This window comes from Rhinopithecus roxellana, chromosome 16, assembly GCF_007565055.1.
Source record: "Rhinopithecus roxellana isolate Shanxi Qingling chromosome 16, ASM756505v1, whole genome shotgun sequence".
Lineage (NCBI taxonomy): Eukaryota > Metazoa > Chordata > Mammalia > Primates > Cercopithecidae > Rhinopithecus > Rhinopithecus roxellana.
In genome coordinates this window covers 53,244,924-53,263,899 of record NC_044564.1, presented here as the reverse complement: position 1 = coordinate 53,263,899, position 18,976 = coordinate 53,244,924, and the positions used below count along the sequence as shown (strand labels likewise).

Sequence of the window (18,976 nt, the reverse complement as noted above, 5' to 3'; positions counted from 1 at the left end):
GTCTTCCCGCTTCAGTGACCTCATTGGTCATATGGGTATGACATCTACCTCACAGGGGGATGTAGGATTTTAATAAGGAAATCCATATGAAAAAGTACCTGACATTAATTCTTTTAACTCCATTTACCTTATGCCAAATATAAGTGCTTATTTTCAAATCCTTACAAAAAATATAAGTATGGGAAACCTTGTTACTAGGCACTAAGATGATAAAAACCACATATATATGCCAAATATATAGCCTTTGAAGTGTGTTTAATATATTTCTTTGGGCATTATTATTGTTGATGATTGGAGCTATGAATGGGATAACTAAAAAGGTATCAGTAGCAAAAAAAATCCCTCAAAATTATACTTAATTAAAATAATTTAAATGAAGCAGAGAAAGCAATTACATATGGGCTAAAATTTTCATTTTATATTATGTCAAACAAAGGTACATTATCTCTCTGCTAATTCCTCAGAAACCAACAGTTCTCAGGATTTTCAGCAATGTTATGGGATGACTTCTACACTTTCAAAAAATGATTCTAAAAGTTGGGCATATGCTACAGGACTTATCTTCCCAAGTTATTTTTATAATATGCTGAGTAGGTTTGTTAAAAATCAAATGGGGAATTTCAGTGTATCAGCTGAGGGAAGAAAGGGGAAAATACGGAACTTCAAACATCCAATTTCACAAACTATATGTTCAAAAAGAGGCAACTTGTTTTAGAGAAAGAGTATGAGTGTACTAGCGGCTCAAATGAGATGACTATGTCGGCTCCCAAGATAACGCCTTTCGCACTGCAGGAACTTAATAAGTGTTAGAAATGAATGCAATCCAATAAAGTAAAAAATCTACAATTCAAGATAATTACTTCTGAAAAACCTATTCTAGTTCACCTCCAGATTGATTACAGTCAATCTGTCTAAATATCACATTTCATCTGACAAAGACACAGACTAGCTGGGAGTGGGTTCAGACTTCACAGTACAAAATATCTGGTAATGTCTCCTCTGGTGAACAGATGTCCCGCTTTGCCTACTTTCTTTCTAGAACCACACATTATCCTCTCATCACCTGTACAATGAGGGCCTTAGACGACCGCAAGCCCAAGATGAAAAGATTCTCTTGTAAAGTGGCAAGAAACCTGCCTGTTTATGACCTTCATGGAAAACCAAATGGCTGGAAGTGCACAATGCATCTTCCTGGGTTCTTTGTGCCCCAGCACTTCATGGTCACGTCAACCACGGTGATGCCAGCCTACGTTGTCCTGATCTTTCAGGACCAGAGCCTTTGACGGCAGTCTCTCAGTGTTTTCAAACATCTTTACATGAGGACACAGGCCCCCCTGAAAATGGTAACATTTGTCTGACACACTGGTAGCCAAGAAGGGACATGGAGCCTCAGCAAGGCTGCTCACAGCTAGCCTTGCTGGCAGGACAACTGGGAGGGGAGTGCACTTCAGGCCCCACCTGGCAGCCCTCGGGCCCAGGAGAGATCAGCATCTCCCTGCAGCTTAGGAAGGCTGGAAAACTCTAGGCTTCCTTGATTCTCAACCAGACCAGGTACTATTTTCACAAGGCCTACACAAAATAAATAAGCAAAAATGTAGTGGAGACGACAGGCTGAGTGTCAGCTCTGCTCACATCTGCTTTGTCACAGTATAGATCATTCGCCATATTGTTCTTTTGGAAATGTCCAAGTGTATAAACGACAACAACAAAAAATCACCTGACAATCTGACTCTATATCTGTATCAAATATTCAATTTCTAGAATCAGAAATTATAAATTATTTGAGATAAAAATTTTTCAAATGTGCGTGGATCGTGAGTGCATGTGCATATGTATTTTTCATCATTTTCATGAAACTCAGTGGATAGCTAATCAAAAATATAAGACCGACAAATTAGGAGGCATAATACAAAAGTGCTCTTCAATTTGCAAATGGGTTCAGTTCAGGATTCCTTTAAATATCAAGCTCTACTTCACATGTAGATTCATTTCAGAATATATATATATATATATATATACACACGTATATATGTATATATATGTATATACGTGTGTATATATATATATGTGTATATATATATGTGTGTGTAGTCAGTCTCTGGCTTAACAATGGTTGGACTTAGGGTTTTTCGACTTTATGATGGTGGAGAAGGGATGCACATTCAGTACTCCACTAGACTTAAGATGGGGCCATGTCCTGATATTTTCAAGTTATGATGGGTTTGTCGGGATATAACACCATTGTAAGTTGAGGAGTGTTTGTTTATAAGACTTTTAAAAGACTCAGGTTCATAATTTACAGAAGACTGAAAAAACACATATCCTATTTAAGGCAAAAATCAAATTATATCTAATATATGCAATGAAAACAGTATTCCACATGAATATGTAAGGTAAACTTACTCTTCAATTTATAAGTATGGGCACACACAAAAAATATGTTCATCCCCAGTCAGTTTTATGGTAAGGACTGCTGCTGATATTCTGTAGTTTGCTACACTATATACATATGTTTAAAAATCTATTTCAAATCCATTTTGGAATGAATATTATAAAATTACTAACGCTGGCAATCTAAAAATAATACAAATGACAACCCAACATTCCCCTAATAAAAACCTCATCAATACATTCTTCATACAACCCTGACAAATAAAGACTGTTCAATCAGTATTTTTCCCGACCTTCAGACAGCTCTTAAAGAAAAATTTGAAGTATAGGTTAAGGTCATGCTTTCCAAGAGCAAGTATAGCTAAATGGGCAGAAGATGGCTGTGAAGGTTTGTCCTACAAACACGTCAGGCTCTGCAATCCCTGATCAAAAGGCAAAAGAGACAGAGGGCTCTGGAGGATGGGAGAAAGAAGCCCTGTTCCATTTATGTCTTGTCTCGTCCGGCTGATTTTGTCCCTAAAGTACCCTCTCTGCAGTTCTGCATCTGCCCTACAGAAGGCAGCATCGATGGTACAATAAAGCAGCTGGTTTTCCTACCCTGGAAAAAAGGAGGGAGCACCCACAGGCCAAGCCTTGAGGTTCCTCCAGCAATAACTCTTAAGACACTCATTTTGGATAACTTTCAGAGGCTTTCTGTGGTTGGGATCTAAAACAGCAGTTTATTTATTCATTTTCATTAACACCAGCCCAGGAAGTTCTTTAAACAAAGGGATTATTCTTAGTCCTTCAGAGACAAAAGGCCACTGTTTGATTTCATAAACTTGGGGCTTTCTGTAATACCTCATTTTCCTCTTCATGCTCCAAGATGGCCTGCAAGAATGCCCTCCGCTCGTGGCTTGAAGACTTTTGGTCAAACATGCCTGCCTGGATCACTTTCTGATCCACGTTCAGCTTGTATTTTGCAGCCGCGAGGATCTTTTCCTCCACGCTGTTCACGGTACAGAGCCTCAGCACCCGGACCTCGTTCTGCTGCCCGATGCGGTGAGCTCGGTCTTGGGCCTGCAGATCCTGTTTGGGGGGAACAATATGCTATGAGGACTGAGATGCCTGGCATAGGAATCCCAAACCAGACCCCACCCCAGAGGGAAATATGGAAGGGTTATGTATTTCACCTACGCTAAAGCAAGATTTTGCTTACATTTTAAAAATACGCAAGCTACGTTTGGAAAAATTCAATGTCATTCCTAGTTGAAGAAACCTGGGTTTAAATTAACCAAGCCAACTGAAATAAATCTCAGGTTTTGAAATCCAGGTTATCATATTGTTTTTATGTATCTCTAGGTTCCCCATCAGATTTAGTCCCTATCTAAAACATAAAACAAGACACCAATATCCAATGTCAGAATTATGACTTACATATCACCTACAACTAACCTTAAGTTGCCAGAAACGCCTTTTCTTTGGTGTGATGTGTTGAAGATTATTTTAAAAATATCACTGAGTTGTTGTACATTCAGGTATTATACATACATACATCTTACTACACACACACACATACACACACAGTGATTGCTCAGGTAGTCAATTTCCTAGAACCTAACCTTATCAAAGACTCAGTCTTCAATTTGGGAAATGAAAAGGATTGCTAGTTGGGTAGTCAACTGGTGAACTTTTGGGGACAGAAATTTGTCACTACCTATTAGAAGCGTTAAAACAGTCTACGTCTCTGACTCAGAAATACCACTTCTGGAAATGTATCCTAAACAAATAATCATAGCTATGCACAAAGATTTAGAAATAAGGATGTACCTTCTCAGAATAATTTGTTATCTCTAATTTTTATTTTTAAAAAAGAATTAAACATTCAACAATAATGAATTGGTTAAATAAATTATAGTATCCTACTATATGTACGTATCAACAAAGTATCATAAAAATTACATTGTAGGAGATTTAATGACACAAAGCTATAATAAGTGAAAACAAGTTAAAAAGAACCATGTGCATTCTGATCTTACATGTGCACATTTATCTATATCAAGAAACAGGTAGGAGGACAAACACCAACATGCCAACAACATAAATCTCCAGGTGATAAGATTATAGGTGTTAGTTCATTTTCTTCACTTTGCTTACATTTTGTTTTTTTCTGCTTTAAATGTTACTTATAATAAGAAAAAAGCTTTAATGAAATCTTTAAATAAAAACCTTCATGAGCCCATGAAGCAGAGTTACCTAATTTTACAGCTACATAATAAAAACTTCTTGGCCTATGGCTTTTATTCATTGTGGTCCAGGTGATGTTATCTGGACTGATGCTAATTAGTTGTTTACACATGTCTCCCATTAGACTGTATAGATTTTTAGGGCAAAGGTCTGTTTTCTGTATCCCACAGCCCTGGCACCATAGTTTGTACAGAGCTGATGCTCAACAGCTGTAAACCCGTCTTCTTGACCAGACAAGTCTCCTGGTCACCTATTGTAGCACAAGAAGGCAGCAGGCAAAAGGTTGCCCTGGAGATTTGTTTTTGCTGCAGGGACCTTTAAAATTAAGTAGCCAATTAGGCAAAAGTTTTTCCTCGGCAGATATCTGAATAAGTTAATATCAATATCATAGTGCTAAGCCATGAGAACAGCTGGGACCCATCTATATTAGATTATTTTCTAAAGAGGAGACTGTAAGGTGGATCATTCAAATCCAAAGGGGACAAAAAACTCTAAAACACCCTAAAGTTCCTTTTTAAGCTTTTAGTTCAACCGTCCCTCTCAACATATCTTCACCAGAACTGCTAACAGCAGTCAAGATGACAAGCTCTGTGTCATCAGGCTTTTCACTATCTCCTGGAACAGAGGCCAACAAACAGTCTCTAAAATGGGCGCACTAGTAAACATTTTAGGCTGTCTGGCCCAGAAGCAAAAATTGAACTGTTCTCACCAGAAGGCTGATATTCTTTTTTCCCACCATTTTCTAATTTATACTTTAAAAAGTGAAGACCATTCTTCACCTGCAGGGGTGCAAAAATAAGTGGCAGGTCAGACTGAGCCCGTGAGGAGCAGATTGCTGACCCTTGTCCAAGAAGATGCTGACAAAACCACAAAAATATTACTTGCAGGGGGCAGCAGACAGAATACGAAAAGAGTAGATGAGGAAGCAGGGCACACAGACAACATACGAACAAGGTAAGACATTACAGAATCCTTGGGAATTTGCTGCAATTACTTTTGTTTGGTGGTGGTGGCAGTGATGTTTGTGTGTTTCAGATCACCCATCTAATTGGAAGGTCACGAAAGCTAATATTTCTAGGTGGAGAAGTGTAATGCAATGTGAGCTTGTGAGTCTCTAAGCTGACGTGTGGGGGGAAATATTGTGACAAAGAAGGGCTGTAATTATTGGATGGATTACTCAATATTTCTAAAATCTCAATTAGGTGGTCTGAAACTTCATCACACTGACTTAGGTCTGATAATACTCGAAGCTAAGAGCCTGATCTGAGAAGAGGGTCTGCAAGCTAAATGTGGTTGACCATTCCGTAATAGCAACAGAGTTGCAGCTCCATGGGTAAAAAACACAAGCACCAAACCACGTTTCTAATCAACAGTTTGGAAATGAGAGTCTTGGCAACCTGTAGTGATTTTTTTGTTAATTCCACAATCCTGAGTTCTATTTTTGCTTCTAGGTAGGGTCCTCAATTAGCAACATTAAGGCCGCCATCTGTCAACCTATGTCAAATTAATCCCCTATTTTCACCAATGTGCCTTAATTTTGATTCAATATGATAATGCATACTTACAGAAATTTTTCTTCAATGCATGCTGAAATTAACCTGATAAAAACACCTCCACAATTTTCATTTTGGGGGCTGTGCAATCTATATGCAAGGGTGCAAGGTAGAAAGAGCTCAAACCCAGGATTCAAACTGAAACCTAAACAGACATGGGTGTGAATGATCCTGATGGGGCGCTCATGAGCAAGCTAACATTGACTGGTTTCCTTATGTATAAGATATTCTGAGGATTACTTGAGGTGAGGTCTGCAAAGTGCCTAACAATATTTAGTAGAGTTCTGTACCTTTTAAATGAAAATTCAGATGGATCTTTATCACTTTAAAATCACTGATTCCTGCAAAAGAAAAATTTGACCAAACTAATGGTCATGTTCAGTGACAGATGAAAAATCTGGTCAGCTCAGTTTATTCAATCAGGTGGAAGCAAATCTACCTATGGCAGCTAGAAATACTTGCAGAGCCCCAGTGTGAGGGTCCTGTGGTAAATTTAACCAGAGAAAATCTGGGATCCTGTGTTTTGCTGCCGAAGCTTTAGTTCACGTGTAGTTAAGAGGGAACTATTTCATGTTACTGTAATTTACTTTGATTCTAGAACTCAAAGTTTTTAACAGAGCTAGAGAGAAAGAATGAAAAAAAAAAATGAGAGGTGGGGTGGGGTAGAACATCATAAAGATGTTCCAGAGTTATTTTCCAGGTTAAATTAGCATTTCCTGGAACAGTGGCTTTTAGAATTTATACTGTGCCAGTGAAGGTAAACATCTAAGAGTCAGTGGAAATGCTTACCTCCGAAGACAGAATACAAGCAAACTCTCCATTCACCTACAGATGGTCCTCAATACTTAGGTACCAGCAAGAAGGATAATCTAAACATCCAATCACATTGAGCACACCAGGAGGAGGGGAGTCAAGGAGTCACATCACATCTTCCTTCCTCCCCCTTAGATACCCAGCCTAGTTCAGTGCCTGCTGCATAACAGACACTCAATAAATGTTTGTGGAAGAAATACTGAATCCAAAATGCCAAAAAGGAAAACTGCAGATCTCTCACATCAATATAAATTCTACCTGAGCCTTGGAATAAAACACTTTTATATATTTATAAAAATATGTAACCATATTTCCTGAAGACTTAGAACTAATATATTCTGTGCTGGTGGTTCCCAATCCTTTTCAAGATAAGAAAATTTTAATAGTCGCCTTAATTTATTCACCTACAGAGAATGGTAAGTACACGCAATGGCCCAGTGTTGGTGGTTTGGACCCACAGTTGAGTCTTTAAATCAGTGGTCCTCATCTGTATGAGAATCTATTTCAGAATCTCCTGGGAGTGCTCAAAGGAAGCACCTAGCTCCACTGAATAAGAAAACTAGGGTGGAGTGGGAGGGAACAGAAAGCAGGCATGTATATTTTTTAAAAGCTCCCTTAGAATCCTAATGTACCCCTGAACTGTATTTCCTGCCAAAAGTGACGCTATATGGCATTGCCGCTCAATCTTCGCAACCCAGTGAGATAGTGTTACTGTTGAGAAAACCAGGGCTCAGTAAGGAGCCTACGAAAAGCTGATGTAGAATTCATACTCCTATGTGAGAGTTGCCATTTTCTTTTTGCTTTTTTTTGAGACATGGTCTTGCTTTGTTGCCCAGGCTGGAGGGCAGTGGTACAATCACAGCTCACTACAGCCTCTGCCTCCCAGGTTCAATCAATCCTCCCACCTCAGCCTCCTGAGGATCTTGGGACTACAGGTGTAAGTGCCACTGTGCCCAGCTAATTTTTGTATTTTTTTTGTAGAGACAGGGTTTCACCATGTTGCCCAGGCTGGTCTCAAATTCCTGGACTCAAGCAATCCTCCTGCCTCGACCTCCCAAAGTCCTGGGATTACAGGCATGAGCCACCACACCTGGTCTTCATTTTTACTGTTTTGAATTCAACATTTGCTCCAGTATGAATCAAAACTTGACCAGTATCATCGTACCCAATATCCTACAGGCAGATGCCTCACCTCCCAGAGTAATTTAGAAAACCAGTGCCATAAGAGACCCACTCAATTGAAAAAAAAAAGAAATCAAAGTACTGCTTTAATAGGATAGCCCTGAACTTACCTGGCTAAAAGAGCTTTACAACAATAAATGCTCATTAGAATATGTTTTGATGATGACTTTAAACAAAACACAAAATAAAAGGTTAACTACCATAATACTAACTGGCCTTGGGGAAGTTACTTACCCTGCCTAGGATTCAGTTTCCTTGACTGCAAAGATTCAAATCATATTAACTGTCTGACAGGGTTGTTGTGAAACTGAATGAAAAAATGCCCAAGAGGCTGACACAGATTAAGAGGCTCATAAATGATGGTTGCTATTGTTCTTATTGCTATGATTTTACAACATTTTTGATTTATCCTTCATTAAATATACTTTGTTCAATGGCAATCCCAAGAGATGGGATTAAAACTAAGCAGAAACTAAGTTTTTCTACCTCAAACTTCAGCTCTTCAAAGGCATATGTGGGACCTCGTATCTATGCTCTAAGGGAGATGAGAAAACAGCCAGAATTGGCTCCAAGAAAGCACCGGCCCACTCGTTTAGATATTTGCTCTGTCCCGTAAATGTGAATAATGAAACTGATCATCTTTTAGCTGCTCTCCAGAGGGAGGCCTGGACACCTGAGTGGGACATACAGACCTGATGAGGATTCCAGTCGCTGTCAAAGATGACCACTGTATCAGCTGCCTGAAGATTTAAGCCCAGGCCACCAGCTCTGGTGCTCAGCAAGAAAATGAAATACTGGGATCCAGGTTCATTGAATTTCTTCAGCAAAGCAGCACGATCTTCAGACTTGGTGGTGCCTAAGGGGATCAGAAAAATTAATTTGCCAATTAACTCTTGTCTGAAAATGGCACAGAACGAGACAAAAAAGCTTGCTTCCTTCGAGAAATATACCCAGACTCCTCCTAACACTGATGAGGTAATTTCCAGGGCTTTGTACTTCTGGAAAAAAACTTTGAACATTTTGCAATTACAAAAAAAAGATAGAGCTTAAACATTTCTGACGAGGCATCTTTGTAACTTTACACATTTTACAAAATCCTTACTTTCACCTAAAACATTGAAAACATGTTTTGGATTTCTGTGATTTATAACAACAAATAATTTTAAGAACACACACACTTCCTCTCTCTCCCTCTTGTCACTCACACACACACGTGCACTTAAAACTGTAATAATGGCTTGAAGAAACTTTGCCAATAGGCATTAAAGCAAGGACTTTTTTATGCCAAGAAAATAGAAAAAAAAAGGAAAGTTCTTTACTAAGGCTTTACCGTTTCGATTGAAGTATGGTCCGTTTGATAAAAACATAAATTATGAATGAAAAATTTTTTTTTTTGCAAATGGAATAATTTTATCCTTTTTAGCAAGACTTAAAGCCACAATAATCCCCCCCAACAAAAAACAAGAAATCTCTTAGTCTGTTTCTCACATTAACATCCTGCTCTATTGAGTTCAAAACCAACTAAACAGAGCAGCATGTTAAAAACCTGGGTGTGGTTTGCCCCATGGGGTCTGAGGAGGCTCCAAAAGAGTCAATAAGCAGAGAGGACCAAACCTTAGAGTCTGGTGCTCACTTTTGGGGCATTCTTGCATTTCGGATGAGCCACTCAATCACATATTATGTATGTGTAATGTATTTACCCAGCCATTTCATGAAGTGCAAGTTCATGAAGGGGAGAAAAAAAAAAAAAAAAAAAAAAACCGGTATTCCATCTGAACATATTTCACCAGAAACACTTAGACGCTGAATTTTGAAAAAAGGCTTTAGGTTGTTAGGAAATATGTATGCATGTTACATGATAGTCCCTGACTGGCTGCTATTCAAATATTATTCTTCCATGTTGTTCTTTTTTTAAGGATGAAAACATACCAGCAATTTATTTCAGAGGATTAAAACATTTAAGTGACTACAGCTAATGAATCAAGTTACTATGAGGGCCAAGTTCTCAAAATCGGGGACAATCTGTTTTTCACATTTAATAAAAATAACAAATGCCCTCCTGAGGAGGGAGAAGACAAATCACTTCCCTGCATACAGCAAACAAGGATTAGGAATGAGGAGTTTGGGGGCTCTCCTCATTTAATGGAGTCACATTCTTTAGACCCAATTTACTTTCTACGTTAGGTTTCGAGTTTAGTGAACTGGTGAGGTCCGACACAATCAGTTGTCTGAGTTTAGATTTTGGAGGAGGAGCACTAAACATGCTTTGATGAGTGAGCTTTCCAGTGTGGGGCTCTTTTTTCTTTTATTTTCAGAATTGGCTTTCTGAGATCATGGTGAACTATCTGTTCACGATGCTAATGGAAGATATGTTCTGTTCTGCCGTGAAACCTCTATCATCTTTGTAAGAATTTTTTTTAAAATTACTCACATGGATTAATGGTTCACATATTTCTCCTCTGCCTTAAACTGAATGAAAAGCCACAGAAACCAAAAATTCCTTCTAAAATGGGGAAAGAAGAGATCATGGCATCTGTGTTTCTGACAACTGGGTACAAAAACTATACACATCTATCCTCTCGGGATAGAAGTTCAACCGTTTTTGATTAACTGAAAATGAACCAGCTGATAATCACATGGATTAATGAACCCAAACAGTTAATCTCATCAGGTCTGCCTGCCCTGCATGCTTTGGGTTTCTTGCTTTTTGTTCTTTTTGTTTTCTCTTTTTCCGTGAAGCTGAAGGCTGCAGTAGCTGAAGGTCTTGCTGCTGAATGCTCAAACTTGACCTTCACTGGCTACTTTACAGATAACATGCATATGTCACCATGGCAATGGTTACTTCAGTTGTTTTTCAGGAACTTTGGCCAGCTCTGTCCACTTCAAACTGGTTGACACCACTGACCCTTAAACTAGGCCTGAGCGCAAGTGCCCAAGAGATGGCCTTTTGATGTTGGAGAGCCAAGAACTCCACCATCAGATCACGCTAACACTGCCATTTTCTGCATGTATGTCCTCGGAAACACCATGAACCCCGGCTATGCTTGTGTAGAATGAACCTGTGACTTCATTTTTCCCCACTGCCAATCACCTTTCCCTGTGCCTTATACCACCCCACTTCCTTACCCCATAAATATCCCTAAGCCTTATCTTCAGGGAGGTAGAGTTGAGGGCTGTTCTTCCATCTTTTTGCTTGGTTTCCTTGTGAGTAAATCTTTTCTCCTTTGCAAAACCTGTGTCACAGTGATTGATTTACTGCACGTGGGCAGAACAGACGTGGATCTCGCCAGTAACAAAAGATATAAATACAACCAATGCCTACTGGGATGAAATAACCTTACATGCCAAATAAAGCACTGAAAAACAAAAGGAATATCCAAATAAAATTATTTGGTCAAAGGAGTTTTCAGACCCTATACCAGATACCTCAAGCAAATAGGCCAACCATATATCTGGTGTGTATTTAAACTGTATAGGCCAGACACGGTGGCTCACGCCTATGATCTCAGCACTTTGGGAAGCCAAGGTGGGTGGATTACCTGAGGTCAGGAGTTCAAGACCAGCCTGGCCAACATGATAAAATCCTGTCCCTACTAAAAATACAAAAATTAGCTGGGCATGGTGGCACACATCTGTAATCCCAGCTACTCGGGAGGGTGGGGCACAAGAATCGCTTGAACCCAGGAAGTGGAGGTTGCAGTGAGCTGAGATGCACTCCAGCCTGGGCGACAGAGTGAGACTTCGTCTCAACAAAATAGAATGAAATGAAATAAAATAAAATAAAATAAAATAAAATAAACTGTATAAATAGCTGGGAACTTGACAAATTACAAAAAACAATAAAAAAGATTAAGTCATTTTTCATACAAAACAATGGCATTTCTCATCACAAGGTTTAGAATTTGCTAGAAAACCACTTCCGTCAAAGATTTCCAAGTCAAGATCTTTGCTGATCATCAGCAATCTTTTTAATATTGTTCAGGGAGATTCAAACCACCATGTAAGAGTCTATCTAAAGGCAGACACTCTTTGCAAGTGGCACAAGATTTAATGTGCTCAATACTACCATCAGTTTCATGGTCTTTCAGACTTTGATACATAACCAATTATAAGAATACAATTAATAGGGCAAGTGTGTTGAAAATTACAGAATTTACCAGAAGGAACACACTGTCAGACTTTCATGATGACTAATTTTAACTTAGTTTCAGTGACTTTTAGAAAGTATTGTCTTCTGGGATAAAACAAGAGAGAGCACCACTTGCTCTCACTCAAAAATCATTTCCAGTAAAAACAAAAACTATAATAGAGTATTAGCTAAATCTATTCATGCAACCATAATCTTTGCAGAAAATTTCTGCTTAGCTCTTGTCAAGTGATTTTTTTCCCCTAAAGCCAAAATCTGAGACTTCAAATTCAGGAGTGAAAATCTGAAGTCATTTTAATAATTGGGTGGTGGGATGGGGGACAGAAGGGGGTTCAGCCGGAAGTGTGTGTACTAACTTATCTGTGTGTATACTGATTGTTTGTCCATTAGTTCTGTCCACCATTAAAAGGAATGGCTGCTCTTTCTTATGGAAATATGCCTTTTCAATTCCATCTGTAACATGTTAGGCAATTTGCTTGTCTGTCTCCTTCCACCTAATGGTAAGGACTCTGAGAGCAGGAACAGTGAATAGTTCATCCATCCTGTATCTCTAGTGCATGGTGGTTTGCAATTACTCAACTGAAAATTTTAAATAAGTTCAAAATCATGCTTAAAAAGTTGTAGCTAGAGAAGCAGCCTGTATTTTCAGAGATGGGGTATACCTCTCTGGATCTGCTAAAACTGAGCTAATCTGAAATCAAAGAGATCCAAGTTAGAACCTGGTTTCACCATATACCTTTGTTTTCTCATCTATTAAATGGGCATCATAATGGCACACTGGTTGACAGGGTAACAGTAGCTTATTTATTGAGAAAATCAAATTAATAATGCACATGAAATGCTTGGCCCAGAGTCCCACACAGAGTAGGTGTTCCATACATGTTAACTGTTGTGACTATTATTATTAATAACAAAAGGACAGCAGCCAACAAATGATTAAAGAGAACCTCTCAGGCTGACAAGAAAACGTGAAAGCAATTTGTTTCCAGGAAGTCACTCTTACCAGTCTGATAGATGCAAATATTCCAAAGGAGCAGTCCTTAGAGACCTGAGATTGGAAATGAAATGCCACAAAGTAGCAAGTGATAGTTATGCAGGACACCTGTGTGGGGCTGTCAGTTCAGGGGAAAATAGAGCCCCACAGCCCCTCACTTGAGCAGCAGGTAAAGGACAGTTTATCTTTTGAAGGAAGAGTGCTGAATTTTCCCCTCTTTCCAGAGGCAGGGATCCAGTCAAAGAAGAAGAGACAATAAAGGAAATTTGCCAACAGAGAAAAACTGTGCCTAATAGGACTGTATTTGTGAACTCAGAATTCACATTTACTTAACCATTCATTGGTTAAGTAATTTGGAGGGGAGAGGTAAAGGGGTTTAAATAATCAATTTTCACGCCTGTAATCCCAGCACTTTGGGAGGCCAAGGCAGGTGGATCACTTGAGGTCAGGAGTTCGAGACCAGCCTGGGCAACATGGTGAAACCCCATCTCCACTAAAAATACACACACAAAAATTAGCCAGGCATGGTGGCACATGCTTGTAATCCCAGCTACTCAGGAGGCTGAGGCAGGAGAATCACCTGAACCCGGGTGGTGGAGGTTGCAGTAAGCTGAGATCATGCTACTGGATTCCAGCCTGGGTGACAGAGTGAGACTCTGTCTCAATAAAAACAATAAAATAAAATAAAATAAAAATAATCAAGTTTGTCAAATGGTATAATTAATTTGAAAATTAATTAATAATACCCTAAGAGGCAGACCATAAAGAGAATTCACCTAAAACCTTAAGTCAGAGAACATACGGCAAGTCTGAGTTTGGTTTATATCCAATTACATTCAATTAAGGGCAAAAGGGAAACAAAATGTTAGATTGAAAATAAAGTCTTTTAATGAAACATAAACCTTAAATTTCCCATTTAACAATAGTAATACTGCATTAGATAAATACCGGTATTAGTAGTATCCTCTTTTCTACCCAGGGATTAAATAGCATCCTGACTGTAAATTAACTTCTATTCCTACTTACTACTCTTTGAATGCCATATTTATGCCCTGCCATTGTGTATAAATGCTGATACTTTCAACCTCTAATATATTATGGCTGATATCCAAATCGTAAAATAATTTAGGGATTATCCCTAAAATCATATTTTCTTCCACTAATATTTTTTCTTACTAATTTTTAGGACATGGTATTTAAATTTCACTCTTAAAACCAGGCAAATATTTTACATAGCTTGCAAAATCCAGGAAACAATGAAGTCACGTCTCTTAACAATATAATATGTGGATATGTCTTATTTAGAAAGAGAGGCGCTTTAATGGTAAATATAATCTTAACTGAATGATTGTATTGTTACAAAGAAAAGTGACATAGCCTTTATCCCCTTAAAATATACCTCTAACTGAAAAAGGTAAAGGTGTGTCAACGTATTCTATATGTTTGGCACATAGGTAACAATCAATTTTAAGAGCAAGGAAGATTTCAAAATTTAGTTTAGTTTAATTTTATTTTATTTAGATACTCATAAGTGACTCTAAACTCATTTGTGTTGGTTTATATGTGGGCTATGCAGCTGCACAAATGAGGTCAGCTTATTTAAAGCTTAAGGATGCAAAAAATTGCACCCGATGCTGCTAGTCAATTCTTCAATTTTACCCCTTGTTTTTGGCTGAGAATGGATCTAAGTGCCCATTATCCCTTCATTTTCAGTAGTATGGCTTCTGAGCCTAATGCCTTATGCACTTACCATCTAGGCGTAGGTAAAGGAAGTTCCGAAAAGCAAAATAATCCTCCATGATGGTCATGAGAGATGTCATCTGGCAGAAAAGCAGCACTCGGTGATTAGTCGCTCTCAATTTTGGCAGAATACGATCAAGTAGCTCAAACTTTCCTGAGGCCCGATACAGTTCAGCCCTGAACCCAAAAAATGCAAAACAAGAAGACAGTATTACTTCTGTCTTCTTGAAAAATCCAGCATTGCTTTGTTTTTCATATAATCCTTTGTACACAGTAAACATTCAATAAGTGACTGTGAAATGAATGAATGAATGAATGAATATGAACTCCAAAGCAATGAGAATATTTAGCAGAAAAAGAAAATATATTCATAAAAACCCATGAAAAGTGCATTGCATATACTAGGTATGATTACAGGTTCTAGAAAGAAAAGGAACCACTTTCATGTTCTTAATACTTTCACAGTCTTTCTCTCAACTTATTCTTTCTCCTTGCCCTAGCTCTTTCTCTTTCTCTCTCTCACACACACGCACGTGAGTGCATATATGCCATGTTTCTGTAAATACTTCCTTATTAATTATATACATTTTTAAATTGTTAATTCAGGACACTTAAGATTCATCTAAATACTTATTGATCACCTACTATGTACCAAGTACAGTGCTAGCCATGCATATAATAATAAGCAAAATAGAGTCTCATTTTACTAAATGGGTAATTACAAATTATAATAAATACTATAAAAATAACAAGTTCCAATGAGAAAACCCACAGCAACATGTGATCCTTCTTTAGATCAGAGCAGTTTGGCAACTTTTGGCCCCAGTCTGCTGTTTTTATAAATAAAAACAGACACAACCACACTCACTCATCTCTGTTTTCTGGCTGCTTTCATGCTACAGAGGCTGTGCTGAGCAGGTGTGGCAGACACTTTATGGCCCACAAAGCTGAAAATATTCACAATCTGGCTCTTTACAGAAAAAGTTTGCCAACCACTGGTTTAGAGTGTCGGAGGTGACCTCCCTGAAGAGCTAACATTTTAGCTAAAACCTGAAATAATGAGTAAAAAGGCATCTAGGTGAAGAATGGGGGCACTGGGGGGGGGGGGGAGAGGAGGAGATTCCAGGGTGAGGAAAGAGCATGCATAAAGGTTCTGAGGGGTAAAGGAGACAGAAGGATTTGAGAAATTGAAAAACAAACAAACAACCAGTGAGCATGGCTTAAACAGAAGTGAGGACAGAATACTGGGAGATGAAGACAGAGAGGTGGAGGATGAGATTAGGAATAGACTCGGTAGGGCTCTATGAGCTACACTGAACATTTTCATTTTAAATGCAATGAAAAGCCATCAATGGGTTTTAAGCAGGGGAGTGATGAGGTCTGGCATACCTTTTTATAAGATCACTATGGACATCGTGTAAGAATGGACTGGGGGAGGACAAGAGTCTTGGATTACTGTAGAAGTACAAGTCAAAAACACGATGGGAGTATGAGATGCAGAAGACGCTGCGATATGAAGAAAGGCTAAAGTAGGGCCTTTTCCCTCTACAGTTCACCCTTATTTTTCTTTTATCAGCAGGGCTGTGTTATACAATTAAAACTGAATTCTAGGCGATACTGTTTAGAAAATTTGCCAGTGCACATGTAATCTATAGTACTGGAATGTATCATCTGGTAGTTGATTTTATGACACAGGATATGTTATTTCTAACAGACACATTTTCAAACGTATGTCTTCCTGATGTCCATTCCCCACTCTGAGAACTGTTCTCCAAATACCCCATAGCCATGTTTTCACCACGTGACCCTGGCCAAGCTGATGGGAGCAGGAGTAACCACAGAACGCAGAGAAGAGAGAGGCAAGAAGAGGCAGGGAAAGCTTAGCAGCACTGCTTCTGGATAGGTTATAGTTCCTGGTTCTTAGCCCAGTGAAACTGTCTGCCCTTGGGATCCAAGAATGATGACTACATCCTAATAATAAATTTTTCAAATTTGTAACACACACATGCACACACACACACACACACACACACACATTCTGTTAAGGCAGTGTTCATTTTTGTTGTTGCAAGTCAAGATGCTCTTTAACATCCATTGCTAATGAAAAACATTTCTTACATAGACCATACTCTAACAAATGACTATAAAACTGTAAACATTTACAGCAGATGAGAAATTTCTTCTCATGTACATTAATGTCAAATGTCAATGTGAAATTTAATAAGATAAATTCTCTTCAGGCCCAGGCTATACTTCTGGTTATAAATAACAAACCTTTGAAACGTGAAAAACATTTTTTGAACACTAGGATACTATTAAGTCTATTAAATAAGATCTATGTCCTTTGAATAGCCACTTGCTTAAGGCAAGTAATAATTTATGCCAGTAAAGTAAAAGAGAATGCTGATATCATTTTGGTTAACTTCTCCACTGAAGAGCACTTAGAGGGCTGGAAGTATGTATTTGCACAAGAGGAAACACTGTAGAGAGGAGGAGTTTATGTAAGGCCAACAACATTTTTTTTAAAAGAAAAAAAATTTTGAGATTTACCCATTGATGACCCCATTTGAATAGCCTAGGTGTTCAGCAAAGGATTCCTTTAAAAGAGAGAGAGAGAAAAAAATGATTTAAAAAAATGTAATTATTAACTTAATGATTACTCTTTTAGTGAGGTTATCCTATTTCTATAGTTAAAACAAAATAATTAAGGAATAAGCAAAAAAACTTACATATATAATGAATGAGAAATTCAGTATATTGCATGCAGACTTTTGTTCCACTAGAAATGTATCCTGTGAGTTTCTTCTAGTCTCTAGACTCTCAGATAACAGAGTTAGTTTACCCATCACACAGTCACTGAGCACCCACTGGCCCATAGCTGAGCCAATAGTTGTTTTTGGAGATCCACTCTCTAGGGTGGATCTGAACTCAAGGAGTTCAGAGTCTAGACTATAAGAGCACAATACAAGCAAATCAGAATTAATATGTATATATAAATACATGTGATAGGACTTGTCTGTGTCCCCACTGAAATCTCATCTTGAATTGTAGCTCCCATAATACCCGTGTGTTGTGGGAGGGACCCTGGAGGAATCAACTGAATCATCAGGAAGGTTTCCCCCAAGCCGTTCTCGTGGTTGTAAGTCTCACGAGATCTGGTGGCTTTATAAGGGGTTTCCTTTTCACTTGGCTCTCACTCTCTCTTGCCTGCCACCATGTAAGATGTTCCTTTCGCCTTCTGCCATGATTGTGAGGCCTCCCCAACCATGTGAAATATGAGTTCATTCAACCTTTTTTCTTTACAAATTGCCCAGTCTCAGGTACGCCTTTATCAGCAGCATGAAAACAGACTAATACAATACGCATTGTGGAAAAAATTAGCAATAAAAATAATGGTGATTACATATTCTAATTCTTAGGTTGGTGAAATCTATTCTTTTCTTTTCCTTTTTTTTTTTTATTTCAGACGGAGTCTCCCTCTGTTGCCCAGGCTGGAGTGCAGTGGTGCGGTCTCAGCTCATTCCAAACCTCTGCCTCCCAGGTTCAAGCAATTCTCCTGCCTCAGACTCCTGAGTAGCTGGGACTACAGCATGTGCCACTACACCTGGTTAATTTTCTGTATTTTTAGTACAGACAGGGTTTTGCCACATTAGCTATGCTGGTCTTGAACTCCTTACCTCAAGTGACCTGACTGCCTTGGCCTCCCAAAGTGCTAGGCTTACTGGCATGAGCCACCATGCCTGGTCAGTTTGGTGAAATCCTAACATCTCTTCTATACTGTGCTTTCCTCCGTTACAAATAAGGTCCTAGATGTACAGCATCCCTCAGGTGTCTGGCTTCTGTTTTCAGAATACAGAGTGTAATCACATAACTCCCTCCTTTCTGATTCACAGGAAGAAATACATGACTGTTTTCCATGCGTTTCTCAAT

At 38.6% G+C, this 18,976-nt stretch overlaps 1 protein-coding gene across 5 annotated transcripts in view; it reads right to left on the bottom strand.

Annotated features, from left to right (window-relative positions):
- The window catches only part of SMARCA2 (SWI/SNF related, matrix associated, actin dependent regulator of chromatin, subfamily a, member 2), a 181,968-nt gene that overhangs the window by 75,546 nt on the left and 87,446 nt on the right, over nucleotides 1-18,976 (bottom strand). For all 5 annotated transcript variants that reach the window (XM_030919245.1, XM_030919249.1, XM_030919247.1 and 2 more), the window contains exons 22-25: nucleotides 17,597-17,643; nucleotides 15,057-15,223; nucleotides 8,858-9,021; nucleotides 3,232-3,459 (exon numbers count right to left, since the gene is read on the bottom strand). In XM_030919245.1, the coding sequence (XP_030775105.1) occupies nucleotides 3,232-3,459; nucleotides 8,858-9,021; nucleotides 15,057-15,223; nucleotides 17,597-17,643 (606 nt within the window). The remainder of the gene's footprint in view (nucleotides 1-3,231; nucleotides 3,460-8,857; nucleotides 9,022-15,056; nucleotides 15,224-17,596; nucleotides 17,644-18,976) is intronic.